The sequence below is a fragment of the Cajanus cajan genome, chromosome 8 (genome assembly GCF_000230855.2).
Source record: "Cajanus cajan strain Asha chromosome 8, NIPB_CcT2T_4, whole genome shotgun sequence".
Lineage (NCBI taxonomy): Eukaryota > Viridiplantae > Streptophyta > Magnoliopsida > Fabales > Fabaceae > Cajanus > Cajanus cajan.
In genome coordinates, this window is record NC_138524.1 from 26,709,994 (window position 1) to 26,725,607 (window position 15,614).

At 32.2% G+C, this 15,614-nt stretch overlaps 2 protein-coding genes across 3 annotated transcripts; both read right to left on the bottom strand.

Moving 5' to 3' along the window:
• Positions 1-558: 558 nt before the first annotated feature.
• Positions 559-8,638, bottom strand: LOC109788856 (uncharacterized). Its single transcript, XM_083061454.1, has 10 exons — positions 8,513-8,638; positions 8,348-8,419; positions 7,388-7,459; positions 6,286-6,357; positions 6,125-6,196; positions 5,877-5,948; positions 5,718-5,789; positions 5,532-5,603; positions 723-794; positions 559-628 (listed from the first exon to the last, which is right to left on the bottom strand). The coding sequence occupies exons 1-10, from the start codon at positions 8,521-8,523 to the stop codon at positions 559-561; spliced, it is 657 nt and encodes a 218-aa protein (XP_082917580.1). The 5' UTR covers positions 8,524-8,638.
• A 2,406-nt stretch (positions 8,639-11,044) lies between these two features.
• On the bottom strand, positions 11,045-13,581 carry LOC109788857 (S-adenosyl-L-methionine-dependent methyltransferases superfamily protein). Of its 2 annotated transcripts, none has more exons than XM_020347694.3 (4): positions 13,447-13,581; positions 12,499-13,006; positions 11,849-12,093; positions 11,045-11,480 (listed from the first exon to the last, which is right to left on the bottom strand). In XM_020347694.3, exons 2-4 carry the CDS (start codon positions 12,945-12,947, stop codon positions 11,251-11,253), a joined length of 924 nt encoding a protein of 307 aa, XP_020203283.1. In that variant the 5' UTR covers positions 12,948-13,006; positions 13,447-13,581; the 3' UTR covers positions 11,045-11,250. The 2 variants fall into 2 exon arrangements, with proteins under 2 accessions (XP_020203283.1, XP_082918725.1); XM_083062599.1 differs by lacking the exon at positions 13,447-13,581 and adding an exon at positions 13,083-13,270.
• Positions 13,582-15,614: the final 2,033 nt, after the last annotated feature.

Genomic DNA, 15,614 nt, shown 5'->3' on the forward strand with positions numbered 1-15,614 from the left:
CATTTTTATAAGATCATTTACCATAAAATCACATACAAAATTAGTCTTATTTTTCCTCTACTCTTTTTGGCATCATTTTCTTCTCACTTTTACATTTAGTTATTTCTGTTCTTACCCAATACTCATAATAACCACCCATTCTATTATTTTTTTAATTTTTTAAAAATTAAGATGTAGGAGTGACTCTTTCCTCCTAATTAAAATAAATACACAAATTAACAAGTAGCAGCATTGAAAAACACACACATGCCTCTCAATATGTAACACAGCTTTTGTTCATCTTAATCCTTAATAAACTTGTAGGATGGAGCTCCAATTAATCTCACTCATATTCATAAGCAGCTTTAATGTTGAAAATTTTCAATATGAAGACAACATGATGCACTTTGAAAATCGTTAACAAAACTTCTTAAATTCAACAGATTATGCATGGTGACCACTCCCCCTTGCACAACATGTTTCAAAGCACAAGGGGGATTTCTACCCATGATCGATAGTTGGATAGGGCTCCTTGTATTTGCCTATTACTTTCAATAGTAAAGTCAAGGTCCATCTTACTCACATATTTTGAAGAGTTGAACTTTTCTGCATCGGGAGGGTGCCACTAAATTTGTTATTTCCAAGAAACCTGTAATTTGATAAACATCCTTTAAACTATGTCATGTGCAATAACATATAAAACAAATTAATATATAATTACTCGGAAATGCAATATATATTACAAGTATGAAAGCAAACTCAAATTGAAAATTGATCCCAAAATTTGTCCTGTGATGTTATTGAAGCTAAAATCCCTGCAATAACCAACATAAATATATAATTTTTTTAGTTTGGTCTAACACAACTGTAAGACAAGATACTTATTTTCTCATTTACAAATAAAAGAAAATGTACAATTATTTTATGTGTGATAAATAAGCTAAAAAATAGTATCTTTCAACTACAACAATGTATCTTTCTATCACATCAATGAAAATAATGAAACTGACAAAGATAAAGAACACCGAGCCACGCTACAACAAAAAATATTTTTAACGACAATTATTTAATGGTAATAATTTAATTGTCGTTATTTAATTATATAATAAAAATATTAATGACTAATATATAATAGGCACTAAAAGTGTATTTATATTACACTAAAATTTACTATTAGCGACAATTATTTTATGTGTAATAATTCTTAATTCACTATAATAAATTAATATCAAGTCACCCACTATTACCAAGTTCAATAGTGTTATAAAACAATTAGAGAGCAACCTTCATCTTACAAATCTCACATCGACTAGAGATAAAAAAAAAGAGTATATAAGTTATGAATTTAGAAAAGAAAATTATAGGAATAAATTATTTAAAGTTTTACTAGCAAAAGATAAAAGTCACTAAATGGATGGAAAGGAGACAATTGAAAAAATAACTTTTAATATTTAGTAGGTCTTTACCAGCATTTTATATAAATGTCGGTAATAGTATTAGCGACACACTGGATACACCAGCCATTATCTAAATGCTGGTAAAAAAAAATAATGACTATTTATATGGTCGCTAAAGAATAAATTAATTGCCACAAAAACCTAACTTTGTGTAGTGGCCAGTAGTGCACATGTTGAGCTTTGATCATAAATAACTCGACTATAAATATTTTAATAATTAATTTTTAAAGCATGAATACTTATTGGAATGTTAATGTTTATAATTTCTGCTGCTATTATTTCATTTGTAAAGATATTGTTATTTTTTCATTATTAGTATGATAGAATATTTTTTTTTGTTTTAGGTTAATTTGTTACATGGGTACAACTATAGTGGTCGTCGTGGTAATATTTCTGGTCGTGGCCAAGGTGGCCGATCGATTTGCTAACTTCTAATGCCAAATCTGTTTAAAATTTGGTCATACTGCCATGTTTGCCATTTCAAGCTGACAACTCTTATCAACCATTAGATTCCATGATGTTGCATGACCCTACAATATATGCAGCAGCTTATCAATTTCAAAAGTTCTAATACTTGGATGAATCCCAACCTCACCACTGTTGTTGCTGGTGTTATGGCTACCACTTCCACTTCTCAAGATGCCTCTATTGAAGCAAATACTATGTGGATTCTGGATTCATGGACTTCTAATCATGTTATTAGAGTAACTCAAAATATTACTCAGTTCTCACACTTTTATGGTCCTGACCCGATAATTATCAAGGTTTGACAATTGAGGGTTTTGGTTCCTCATCTTTTGCCTCTCCCTTTAATTCCAATGTTTTTCTTAAACTTAATCATTTGCTTGATGTACCTTCCATTAAAAATCTGATGAGTGAGTCAATTTGCTAGGGATAATTCTATCTATTTTGAATTTCATCCTCATTTGTGTTTTGTCAAATCTCAAGGGACTCATGAAATTTTGCTTCAAGGCATTATTGGATCTAATATTCTCTACTCCTTTCCTCGTTTAAGGTTGCACACATCTTGTGCTTCTGCTATTGATCATTGCCCAAATAAGGCTGATGTACATTTTGTCCCCGTACATTCTCTGCCTATTGTCACCTTTGATGTTTCATCCTCCAGTTCTGGCGGCCCTCATGTGATGTCATTCTCTTGTTATCACTATTATATTGCTTTTATTAATGACTTTTCTATTACACTTAGCATTATCCCTTAAAATCAAAACCTGAAGCTCTTATTATTTTTCAGCACTTTAAATCCATGGTTGAACTTCAACTTAATAATAAAATTAAAATTGTGTAGGACTGTAGTCTGACTAGGGAGGGGAATTTAGACCTTTCACAACCTTTTTGGCCTCTCATAGCATTACTCACAAACATATTTACCCTCACACTCATCATCAAAGTGGAACTGTTAAAAGGAAGCATCGTCATATTGTTGAATGTGGTCTGACTTTATTACATCACGCTTCTTTACCTTTAAAATTTTGGGGCTTTGCCTTCATGACTAATATTTATCTCATTAATAGGCTTCTTAGTGTTGCTCTTCAATTTTCCATCCCATATACTTTTTTGTTCAAAACTACTCCAGATTATAATTTCTTGAAATTCTTTGGTTGTGCTTGTCACCCTCTCTTAAGGCCCTACAATACTCACAAACTTGATTTTAGATCACAAAAGTGTTTTATTCCTTGGATATTCTCAGTCTCACGGAGGGTACAAGTGCCTTTTTAATTCAGGAAAGATTTACATCTCCAAGGATGTTATTTTCAATGAACAATGATTTCCTAGGCTGATTTGTTCCCTTACTATCTTGTTTCTCCTTCCACTTTACCCAAATATTTCACTCTCCAACCTAATTTGTGTCCCTCACCTGTGATCATTCCACCATATTATCTTTCTGTCCCATCATCTTTTTCTCCATCTTCCCACACAGTAGCCAATGAACCTGTCTCTTATGAGTTTATCTCTCAACCATCCACTTTATCACCTACCCATGTTGCCTTACCAAGTACCAACACAAATATTGGTCAATCTTCTCTTACTCAAGACTTTACTTCTAAGTAGTTCGGTTTTGCTTCAACAGAATCTGTGAAGGCTATTCCTGTCACTACTAATACCCACCCTAGCTATGCAAACACGATCTAAGTCCGATTTTCACAATACTAAGCTTCACACTTCTCTTTTTCTGGTGCATAGTGAGCCTAAGTCCTTCAGAATTGCTCTTGTTGATCATTAGTGGACTGCTCTGTGCAAGTTTAATATGATGCTTTGATAAAGAACCAAACATGGGACTTGGTCCCTCTGCCTCCTAACAAAAAAAGTAGTTGGCTACAAATGGGTTTTTCATATTAAAGAGGATGATGATGGATCCGTTAACAAATACAAAGCTAGGTTGATTGCCAAGGGGTTTCATCAAGTTCACGGTTTTGATTTTCATGAAACCTTCTACCCTATTGTTAAACCCATCACTTTGGCTCTTACCAATGGCTGGGTTGATTTCAAATTGATGTTATAATGCCTTCTTAAATGGCTTGTTGGAGGAATCTATTTATATGACAGCCACCTGGTTTTGAGAGCCAAGATAAAAGTCTAATATGTAAGCTTAATAAGGTTCTCTATGTTCTCAAGCAAACTCCCAGGCAATGGTTTGTTCAACTGAAAACAACTCTTCTCCAGTTTGGATTTTCTGCTAGCAAGTGTGATCCCTCTTTGTTCACATAGACTCTTGATCAGCAAGTTGTTTATTTATTACTGTATGTAGATGATATTATTCTCACTGGCAGATCTCCTTCTCTTATTCAAAAGATCACCTCTCAACTAAACTCCAAATTTGCTCTCAAACAAATTAGGTTTCTAGACTATTTTCTCAGTATAAAAGTCAAGCATCATCCTGACAATTCTCTGCTTATGACTTAAACCAAGTATATTAGAGATCTTCTACATAAAATAAATGTGGATGAATCTCAATCTATTTCCTCTTCCATGCTCTCTTAAACTAGTGCAAATTTATTTCAGAATCCTACTCTTTACAGGTTTGTTGCGGGTGCCTTGCAGTATGCTACTCTTACAAGACCTAAAATCAGTTTTGTTGTCAACAAAGTTCAATTTATGGAAAAACCTTTGAACTCTCACTGGTTAACTCTCAAAATAATTCTAAGATATCTTAAGGGCACTCTTTCTCATGGTCTTCATATGCAACCAGCTATAGTTGGCAAACCTTTATCCATCATAGCTTTGTGTGATGCAGATTGGGCTTCAAATATTGATGATAGAAGATCTACCTCTGGTTCTACCATATTTATAGGACCTAACTCAATCTCTTGGTGGTCAAGAAAACAACAAGTTATAGCTAGCTCTAGCACCGAGGCTGAATATAGAAGCATCGCCCAGACTTTTGCTAAGCTCACATGGATTCAAGCCTTGTTGCAGGAACTTCAGGTTCCTTTTTATACACCTCAGTTGCTATGTCATAACCAAAGTGTCATGGTCATTGCTCATCATCCAGTTTTCCACAGCCAAACAAAACATATGGAAATCGAAGTATTTTTTGTTCGTGAGAAGGTTTTGTCCAAACAACTCCTCATTTGTCAAATCAATGCGCTGACTTGCTAACCAAGCCTCTCTCTCCAGCTCAATTCAATCTTTTTAGAGGCAAACTCAATGTGAAAAGTTTTTCTACAAACCTCTCCGCATGAGTTTGAGATAGTGTTAGTATTTATATTTTTTATTGCTATTTTTTCATTTGTAAAGATATTGTTATTTTCCTCTCATTATTAGTCTATTAGAATATTCCTTTTATTTTAGGTTTGTTACATGGATACAGCTATATTTGTATCCCTCTTCTATATGTTTGGTGTCCTTGTGTTTCTTTATTCAGTGTAATAAAAATATCTTTTATCTCTTTCGGTTCTCTTTGTTTCCTAACATGGAAGATATCCTTGTGTAACCAGACAGTAGTGAGATTAAAGACGTATTGTGGAATTGTAATTGAACATTGTCAAATTTGTTGGTTTCTAGTCAACACCTTTTGCATAAGAATTTCATTTGAATCTAGTTTTTTTTAAGAAAAAAAAAAAAGGTGACACTCACAGCAGAGTCAAATTTTGAAACTCTCCAATAGTGGATGGAATTGAACCAGAAATATTGTTATTCCTCAGTTCTCTGCAACAATTGAAACAAAATTCTAGGACCATATTTAGGAAGATAAAAAACAAGAAAAGAATTCAGTCTGAATGGCAAAGTGAGTCATAATAATTATTAAAGTTGGGGCCTTACAAGATAGTTAAAGATTTTATATTCCTTACAAATTCCAATGTGGAGCTCCCATTAGATAAACCACTTATTCTCCTACATTTATATTAAACATGATATATTAGCTTTCATGAATTAACAGGAACCATACAAGAAACAATTGAAACAATTGGTGGTACTCACAGTTCTGTTAAAGAAGTCAAATTGGAAAATGATGAGGGTATTGAGCCATAAAAAGAATTGCCCTGAAACTTCCTATTATGACATATGAAAAATTAAAAACTGTCAGTACATACTTATGGAACAAAATATAAGAGTATAGAAAAATAATTTAATTGCATGTCCAATACAATTGATTTTGCCCAAAAGTTTCTCACCTACTTAATTCAAATTAAGGAGGAAAAAAGATGTGATTGGTAATGTTGTCTTACAATGTTTGGAGCTTAGACCAATTCCCTATGAAGTCTGGTATCTTGCCTGTGAGTTCCACGTCTGAAGCCCATCTGAAATGGACAAAACATTTTATTTTTATAGAAGTTTGTCTTTTTTAATCTACTATAATATGAGGCACATTAGAGTAGAAATATCTTACACTACTACCAAATTCCTAAGGTTTGCAAATGTGGAAGGAATTGGACCACTAATTCCTGAACTATCAAAGTAGCTGCAAGGAAATATTCTTTGAAATTAATATTCTCCTGTAAGAATAAAAATATACAGCTTCAAATTGAAATTTTTAATAAAAGACCTAAGACTTTGCATTATCCAAAACCTGATTCACAACAGTGTATGCTTATGACAAGTCTCATCGTATGGAAATGATAAATAATTGTTTGTTACATGACTAAGTAATCAATATATTATACTTCCCAAGGATATTGTTGTTCACTACCACAAAAATGACATTTGACAGCATAAAATAGACAGTGTTTGTAAGTTAAAAGTGATGTCTTTCTCACTGAAGCAAATTAAACAGCGTTCCAACTATGTCTATAACTATATTAATACGTTGTTTGCAGCCACAAACCATATTGGAAGGAGTAGTATCTACATTATAGCTATATTATACCCAATGATATAGAAACTTACATAGGAGTACCAGTTCCACTACAACTTAGAGATAAGATCCATTAACATTAGAAACAGAAATGATTTACAATTGGCGTATAAACATTTGAGAGACAATATACAATAGTGAATGCATTGGGGAGGGGGAATGGGGGCAAGGTGTGGCCTTGACTTCCCAGCAATTCCAAAATTCATACTAGCATTGTATCTGTGGCTTGCAAAATTTTACTTTCGGCATTAAACTTCTAATACAAGAAAGACTAATACTAGGTGGATAATATTTTGGCATACTAAATTGGACATGTATGTGAATCTATGTAAAAGAGCAACTATATATGACCTGATATAACTTTGGGGTAAATTTAATTTTGTATAAGGAGTGCAAACTTTTAAGTGTCAACTATTTATACCTGACATTACTTCATAAAGATTGACAGATTTGTGGAGTTCTACTTCTTGTATGTTTCCAAATATGAATGAATGTCATCATATCATGGCAGATACAATTGGAAGAATATACAAATAATTTACAACTTCATTTTCACAAAATTGAGGATGTCAAAGAATGCAAACTTCATTGCAATAACACTAGTATATTTATAAGCAAAGATTGCAGAAGTACTTACAGTTGTTCTAACTTGGTCAGTTTCCCAAGTTCAGATGGGAGAGATCCTGAGAAATTGTTTGTCCCAAAATTCCTACAAATTTAACAAATAGAAAATCTGAACCGGGCCATGAAGAGGAATTTCTCATGCACGCCATCACATATCCAGAACAGGAGAACAATCTTGAATCAAATCATTTTTTTTTTCCACATGGATTTTTTGCATTTTATAACTCAATTTTTTGTTCAGTATATCATTTATGGTAATTAAAATTGTCATTTATAGTACTAACACTTATCTATTAGAGGCTTCATGAATCCCATTACAAGAGGAAACAAATATCAATTATCATAAGATCAATCATAATTCTATTTTTTTATGCTCATACCATTCAAATTTTAGGGCCCATATAGGCTTCAGCTAATGTAAGCCCATTTTGGTCAATCTCACTTTCACACCATTAACTAGACCTTTAGCCCAAGAATCATTGAACAAGTGACTCTAACTCTCTTTGGTGACTACTTGTTCCTTAAAAAAAAATAACTCATTTCAACTAGGGGTGTTCCAAAAACACCCGAACTAAACTAAGTTGGTTGTGAATTGAACTAACCTGTTTTTCATAAAGAAAAACTTAACTGAACAATCTGAGAACCAAACTAAGCTAATTGAACTAAAAAAAATCGAACAATTTTTAATAAAGGAGTAAAAGTTATCCTGCTTTTATTGTTTCTTATATTTATCATTGCAAAAAATAGTTCATTCAATTTAGTTTAAAATACAGTACAATTCAAATTTGATAAAACATTTTGTCGAATTAATAAAACAGTTCAATTCACTTTGGCAAAACTATTTTTCAGTTCAGATAGGAAGAATTATTTTTAATTCAATTCTCATATAGATCAATTCAATTCAAGATTTTTAACACTCCTAATTGCAACCTTTTGTAACCAATGGAAGAAAAGCTCAACGTAAATAACGTACAATACTATCAACTCTGTAAGATTTCCCAATTCCTTTGGAAGTTTCCCTGATAAATTATTGATGCCAAGGGTCCTAACAAATAATAATGCAATCGTTAGTTAATTACGTGTCCGAACATTAAGTACACAGAATATTATGAACTGAAATTGGGTCAAATTGCCTTACATGTATTGCATACGAGTTAGATTTCCAATGGCCGGAGGTAGAGAACCCGTCGACGGTTCCTTTAACTCTTGTATTTTAATTCTTGTATTTTTTTATCATTTTAAATCGTTAACATTTTTCTTAGCATTCCTTTCAAAGTATTTATCATTATTTTTAATTAGTTTAGTTCCAACATAGTCAACAGAATTAAAAAGAAAAATTAAGATCATTAAAATAATAAATAAATATATATATATATATATATATATATATATATATTAAATTAAGATAATAAACTAGTGATTTGAGAGTTTTGACCCTTTCAATTTCTTTAAGAAATGTTATAAAAACTAGTAATGAAAAACGTGCTTTGGGCTTCTAATTTTTTTAATAAAATAAATAAATAATAAAGTGAATAGTTATTAAAAGAATAAAGAATTGTTGATGTGAAAATATAGAGATAAGGGGCTGATCTTTGAATAGGAAAAAGAGTGGATCCGCAGGAACCCAAATGAATTGGCTTATTTGAAAAAAGTCTTGTTCTTTGGAAGATCTATCTCGTGTCTGGTACTGTACGGTTCCACCCTACAAGCTGTGTTCAAGGGGAGTTATTGTGTATCATTAGCCTCTATCGTAGAATCAATTGGGACTTGAGAGGTGATGCTTTACCCTGTAGCGGATGTCGCGGTTCGAGTCTGTTTATCTCTAACTCGTGAACTTAGCCGATATAAAGCTATACGATAGCACCTAATTTTTCCAATTCAGTAGTTTGATCTATGCTATAATTTATCATTCATGGTCGGGTGAGAAGCGTATAAAAACCTACCCTTGGGAGGGGAACAACAACTCAAAATAGTTGCTAATACCCTGTAGGCTAGGACCAAAAGGAGGAATCCGTCTGAGGAGGGGGCTCACGTGTGATTCTGATCCATTAGTATTTGCAAAAATAAAAAATAAATAACGAAGTAGATCATTTTTAAAAAGTGTGAGAAATTTATAAATTATGTGAGGGCTTACTAATAGTGTGAAAAAAAAACATTAAAAGAATTCTTAATTTTGTAATTTTTCTTAAAAAATCGAAGAGTGTAATGTTCTGGAGAGTGTAGACAGAAACAATTATAAAGAGGAATATTCCAATATATAATTTTTAGTTAGCAACGTCAGATTCAAATCCCGCCTGCTCCATACAAAAAGCATGTTATTTCCATTCCACCGTTTTAAAATTTAATGCATTTTTAACGTTAACTCATTATTTCAGTCTTAAATAACTTTTCCATCCCCATTAAATTATGAAATTTTTGCTTTTAATCTTTTTAAAAAATAAAATTAATTTCATCCTTTTAAAAAAAATTATTTTATTGTTATCTTTGCCGTTAGATCTAACATTAAAAGGGAAAATAAAAAAAAATAGACCGATATAGAAAATTTAGAAATTTATAAGATCAAAATTTTAAAAATCAAACCAAAAATATCTAAAATTTAATATTAAAACCAAAAATAACTAAAATTAAGATGATTAAAATCATAATTTAAATAAATACAATAAGACAAGCTTTACCCCTCAAATCAAAGGCAATCAAAAAGACAAATTATCCTTTATTACTAGAAATTAAATATTTTATAAATTTAAAATACTTAATTCACTTTAATGAAAGATTATGACATCCTTTCGACCTTTACACACTTCCATTTTTAAGCGTCAAATCCTTAATTGAACAATATATATTGATTTTCAATTTCTTTCCTAAGAGTCAAAAGATCAAGTTTGGGTTTAAGAAAGTAGTTGATCCTTCCATCAAATATTGCAAAAATAGTCCTACTACTAGAATTCAAAGTAAGTACTCTTTGTCCATTGACACATTCATAAAGTTAATTCTGGTTCCCATGAGTCTTTTTGTTTATCTTTTTCTCATGGTCTAAGTATGCCAGGAATTGGTGGGCTATATAACTGGAGAGGAAATGTAACTCAGGTTTTATACATGGTCTTAGGTTGGCAATATCAGAAGCAAATACATGGCTGCAAGGGTTCACAAATCTGCATGTTTAGTTTCTCCGTTTCTAGGGATGCAATTTCATGATATACAGAAATTTGACTAGTAAATAACTTGCAATTGGAACTTTACATGCATGGTTTAATGAAAGACATAGTTCAAAACACATCTAGAGCTATTTGGATAAATTTCTTTAGAAATACTAAGAAAAAAAAATCAAAATAAACTTCTATATAAGTTAAAACTAACCTATGCATAAATTAAAAGTAAGATTTTGAAAAGACTAACAAGAGAGTTTTATGAATTAATTCATGCATAAGCAAATTTTAGCTAAAAAAAAATGTTTATTTCATTTTTTTCTTCTTATTTTTCTCTCTTAAAAGTGTTTTTGGAGAAGTTTATCCAAACAAACCCCTAGTCATCTACAAAAGTTTTCTAGTTGTCTGAAATATAAAGTTATCAAATGTGCAGTTTTTAAACCATGAAATGTCCAAACAAGAATTTCTCTACGCATCTGTTGATGATCATCCTCCCACCAGGATGTTGGATCAATAAAAGCATATCACACGAACACTATCCACCCTTTCATATCAGACTAAACATATTTGTGAAGGCTAATTGGAAAAGTAGATTTCTAGCCAAGCATATATCAAAACTTTCTTTGAAAACATATGGTTGTAAATGAAAAGGAAAAAGACATGATTCAAAAATACAAAGCCTTTGCTCTCCTAGGAAATAAAGGAAAAAAGATGGACGTGAAAACACTCTTCATAAGAGACATCTAAGTCTTGCAAATGTGAGATAGCCTGTGTGACCTCTAGCTTCACCACAAGGTCTAACCATAACAGATGAAACAGGACTACTGATCACACTGCCTCCATCTGAACACTGTCTCCTCTTGCAAGGAAGTGAACCATTAGAGCCATTCCCCTGTATGCTTTCTGATTTCTCTTCTCGGACTTCATATGTGCGTAGGAGTACCTCAAAAGTCCTTATATCTTTTACATAAGAAAACATTTACAGAGAAAATTCTGTCAGTGCGTATACGAATATACATAAGTTGAATAGATTATATGAGAGACAGCACCAAAAGTTAAGAAAAATAGCAGTTCAACAGCTCAAGTGCAAAATAGTGTTTGGCCTAGTTTGAGTTTTTCTTCTCAAAAGTAGAATACTCTCATTATCTTCTATATAAGCTCTAGTTTTTGGACTTCAGTTCATTAAAAATATTCTACATTCATTTTTTAAATTGTGTTTAGCCATCTTCTCATTTTCAGGTGAAGTGATGCCCCAGAAAAGTTAGTTCAAATTCCACCTACATAAGAAATATATAGATAAAGATAGAGAGAGAAAAACTGGACAGCACCAGTAAAGCTGGTTTGAAGCACTTCACTAGATCGTTGAACTTGTTCAATACACGGTGAGAATGAACACAATGTGCCATCTTGTTTTAACATTTTTGCAGCTGAAGGAATAGCTAGCCAAGGCTGAGGTAGATCCAAAAATACTGCATCAGCCAAACCAGTGAACTCATCAGGAAACCCCTCACCCTGAATGTCCCTAACTCCCACAGTTACTAAATTGCTTAGACCAGTCCTCTCAAAATCATCCCTGAAAAGCAAGCAGAGGAAAAATATAACCAGAATGATTCCGTATTTCTTTTTAAAACAAACAGCAGTATCAATTTACCTACATACTGACCATTTTAAGAGCATTCTCTCTCACACTCACATAAACACAAAGCTAATTCTTTATTATTAACACTTTGTCATGTCCTAAATGATGCAGTCCTTCAAAGGATGAGTAGTAAATAAGTTTGTACTCAAGTATCAGATAAAGAAGGATTAGTTCACCAAAAAGATGACTTGAAATTTCATCAACAAGACAACAACAAAACACAATCTAAAGCTATTAAATATAACATAAAGCATTAATGAAAGTTAAAGACACATGTATCAAATGTCAGATATTAACGGATACAGTATTTAAAGTAGCAATGTCAATAGACTCTATTACCTAGCTGATCCAGCCCTTTGCTCATGAAAATCAAATGTATAGACATGTCCTGTAGGAGCCACTGCCCTTGCAAGTGAAGTAGTTAATGATCCACTTCCAGTTCCAGATTCAAGAACCAAGCAACCAGGAACAATCTCCAGGTACATGACAACAAAGCTAATATCAGCAATATATAGAATCTGAGTCCTGTGGCTTAAAACAAGTGTCCACAATTCTGGTGTAGGTGCTAACAAGTACACAAAACCACCCTTGTTGCTGAATACTTTGGACCCAAATGGCTTTCCAATCCAGTCAGAATGCTTAAAAACACCAAATCGATTCTGCAGGACTGATCCCTCAGACACTGTTACAGCCTTCATGTTGTCATGCCTTTCATAAACAATAACCAAATCTCCATTACCAATTGACCGATTAAACGAAAGCTTTTTTGCAGGATCACTGGCCAGCATCTTATGGGTCCACAAATCTTCAAGTCCACTCAAAAAGAACAAGTATCTGTTATCCAAATCTATAGAGAAACAAATGATACATGAGTAGAGTGCTTTTGTTCAACTTTACAAAACAGAAATTAAAACAGCACATACACTTCTGAATTCAGATTTCTTTTTACTCGGTCATATTTTCTTGTCAGTATTCATTTCTCAAGCATACAATACTGAATTAATGCTAAAAATACTGGCATTTCTAATTTCAAGGATTAAAATGATAGGTTACTCATGAATCATACAACAATGGCTGGCACACACATTTCCCATTAACCCCCAAAAATAGATGGCCTCATAACCAGAAAGCCCTTCTCAGTTCCAATACTTTACATAAATCTTGAGAATAAAATCAAAGAAAATGTTAAAAAAAAAAATTAAAAAAAGTAGAAAATAAAACCCTATACAAAGTCCCAAATTTCAAACTTCGTTCCCGTAAAATATAAAGTAGGGTTTGAGTTTTTACCTTGGAATTAGGAAAGTGGGTGTTATGGCTTCGAGACCAGACTTTGAAAGCTTAAACCTTGATGCGGCCACAACCGCGCCGAGTAGAAAATGTGGAACAAAAAACGACGTGCGTTTCACAGGAAGAAATAAAATAAAAATAAAATAAAAGGAGAGCATATTATTATTGTAGGGTTAAACTTTTTTCTTTTTAGTTTTTGAAAAAGGTTGGAAAGGCTTATTTTATTTTTTAATTAAATATATTAATCATATCCACTCTCGAACTACATATTAAGTATATTTTTTAATTAATTTTTAAATATGTTTTTTTACATGTTTCTTGTAAAAAAAAAATAATATTTTGTTTTTGTTATTTTATTTTGGTTTTTATAATATATTTTTTTTATTTTAGTCTCTAATATTTTGATTATTTTAAATTAGTTCCTTTGAAAAAAAAATAAATAATAGGGACTAAAGTTAAATTATTACAAAAATAAAAATAGTATATTTCGATGACCATTAAAAAATAATAAAGACTATAACAGAATTGATAATTTAAAATAAAGTGATTTTCTCTGTTATAGAAGGAGGAAGAAGGAAGGAAAGGTTTATTAAAGTTCCATTTTGTGATAAGATGATGGGTCAATAATTTGTTCCAAGGAGAGATACGGTGAATCTTATTGATAAGATGTTGTATAGTATTGATTATGAGGATGATGATCGTTTAAAACCTAAGTGTTTTGTTAATGAGACTATTCCCTATGAGTTATGGAATTCTTGGCAAAAGGCAATATTTATAAAGCTTTTGGGAAAGTTTATGGGTTTCTTCACTATGAGGTACAAGCTACAAGAAATTTGGAAAAAGACAAGAGGTTATGATATTATGGATGTGGAACGATTTTTATATGGTGATGTTTAGCCTATCAAAAGATCAGGATTCAGTGATTGGGTGTTGACCTTGGATGATTTATGATCATTACTTAGTTATGCGACCCTGGGTTCCTAATTTTATTGCTTTAGAGGTTAAGATTAAGAGCACATTAGTGTGAATTTATTTTCCATGTTTGAGTATGGAATACTATGATGAAAGCATCCTCCTTACATTAGTTGCAATTAATAAAATGGATATTTATCGTGTTAGTTTGGTAAATTCATTGCCACAATGTATTATAGTATAATCATATTCTTGCTTGGGGAGAAGGATTGGTGTTATATGCCACTTTATGCTAATATGATTTTTCTATAAGGAAGAATTTGTGGAGGAATTTAGAGGAGTTGGGGAGGATATTGATATACTAGATGTTAGTGGGAGATTTTAATAATATTACTCTATCATTGAAGCAAAAAAAGGGGGGTCTTTTCATAGTGAGAGCTTTTATGTTTGTTGAAGATTTAAATTCGTGTAGGCTCATGGATATGGATTTTTTTTGGAGGACATTTCACTTAGCAAAGGAGTTGCATTAGGAGGGGTTTGATTCCCTAGAGACATAATCGAGGAGTATGTGATCATGCTTGGAGGATGGCCTTTTTAGATGCTACATTAGAGCATTTGGTTAGAAGGCATTAAAACTATAATCCTTTATTTGTTTGATGCAAGACTTGGCTTGGTGCACACGTTATAATTATTCTCAGGCAATTCACCTTGCCATAAAGGTGTGAGAGATATTGGGAAGGCTACCGGGCTTTGAAAAATGTCACCAAAAACTCATCATTTTTAATAAAGAAGTGACTATGAAATCATATAAAGCACGTGGTCTTGATGGTTTTCAACCAATCTTCTTCAAAATGTTATGGAATGAAGTAGGGGATGAAGTGTGGAAGATTGTCACTTTGATGAGAAAGTGACAAAACCTATTTTGGTGAATATTTCGAAGAGGGTTGTCCCTAGTTATTTTAGAGATTTTCAACCTATTAGCCTTTTTAATGTGATATATAAGATCATTTCAAAGGTTTTGGTTAATAGGTTGAGACATTTTTGGTGGATTTCATTAGCCATTGGTGAAGTAGTTTCATTTCTAGCTGGAGAACGAATGATAATGCAATTGTGCTCTAAGAGATTGTCCATTAAATGAGAAAGTTTAAGCGAAAAATGGTGATTAGGTGTTTAAACTTGATTTGGAGAAAACCTATGACATGTTAGATTGGGAGTTTTTAAAGAAAACTCTAATATTGGTGGGTTTTTTGAAAGTC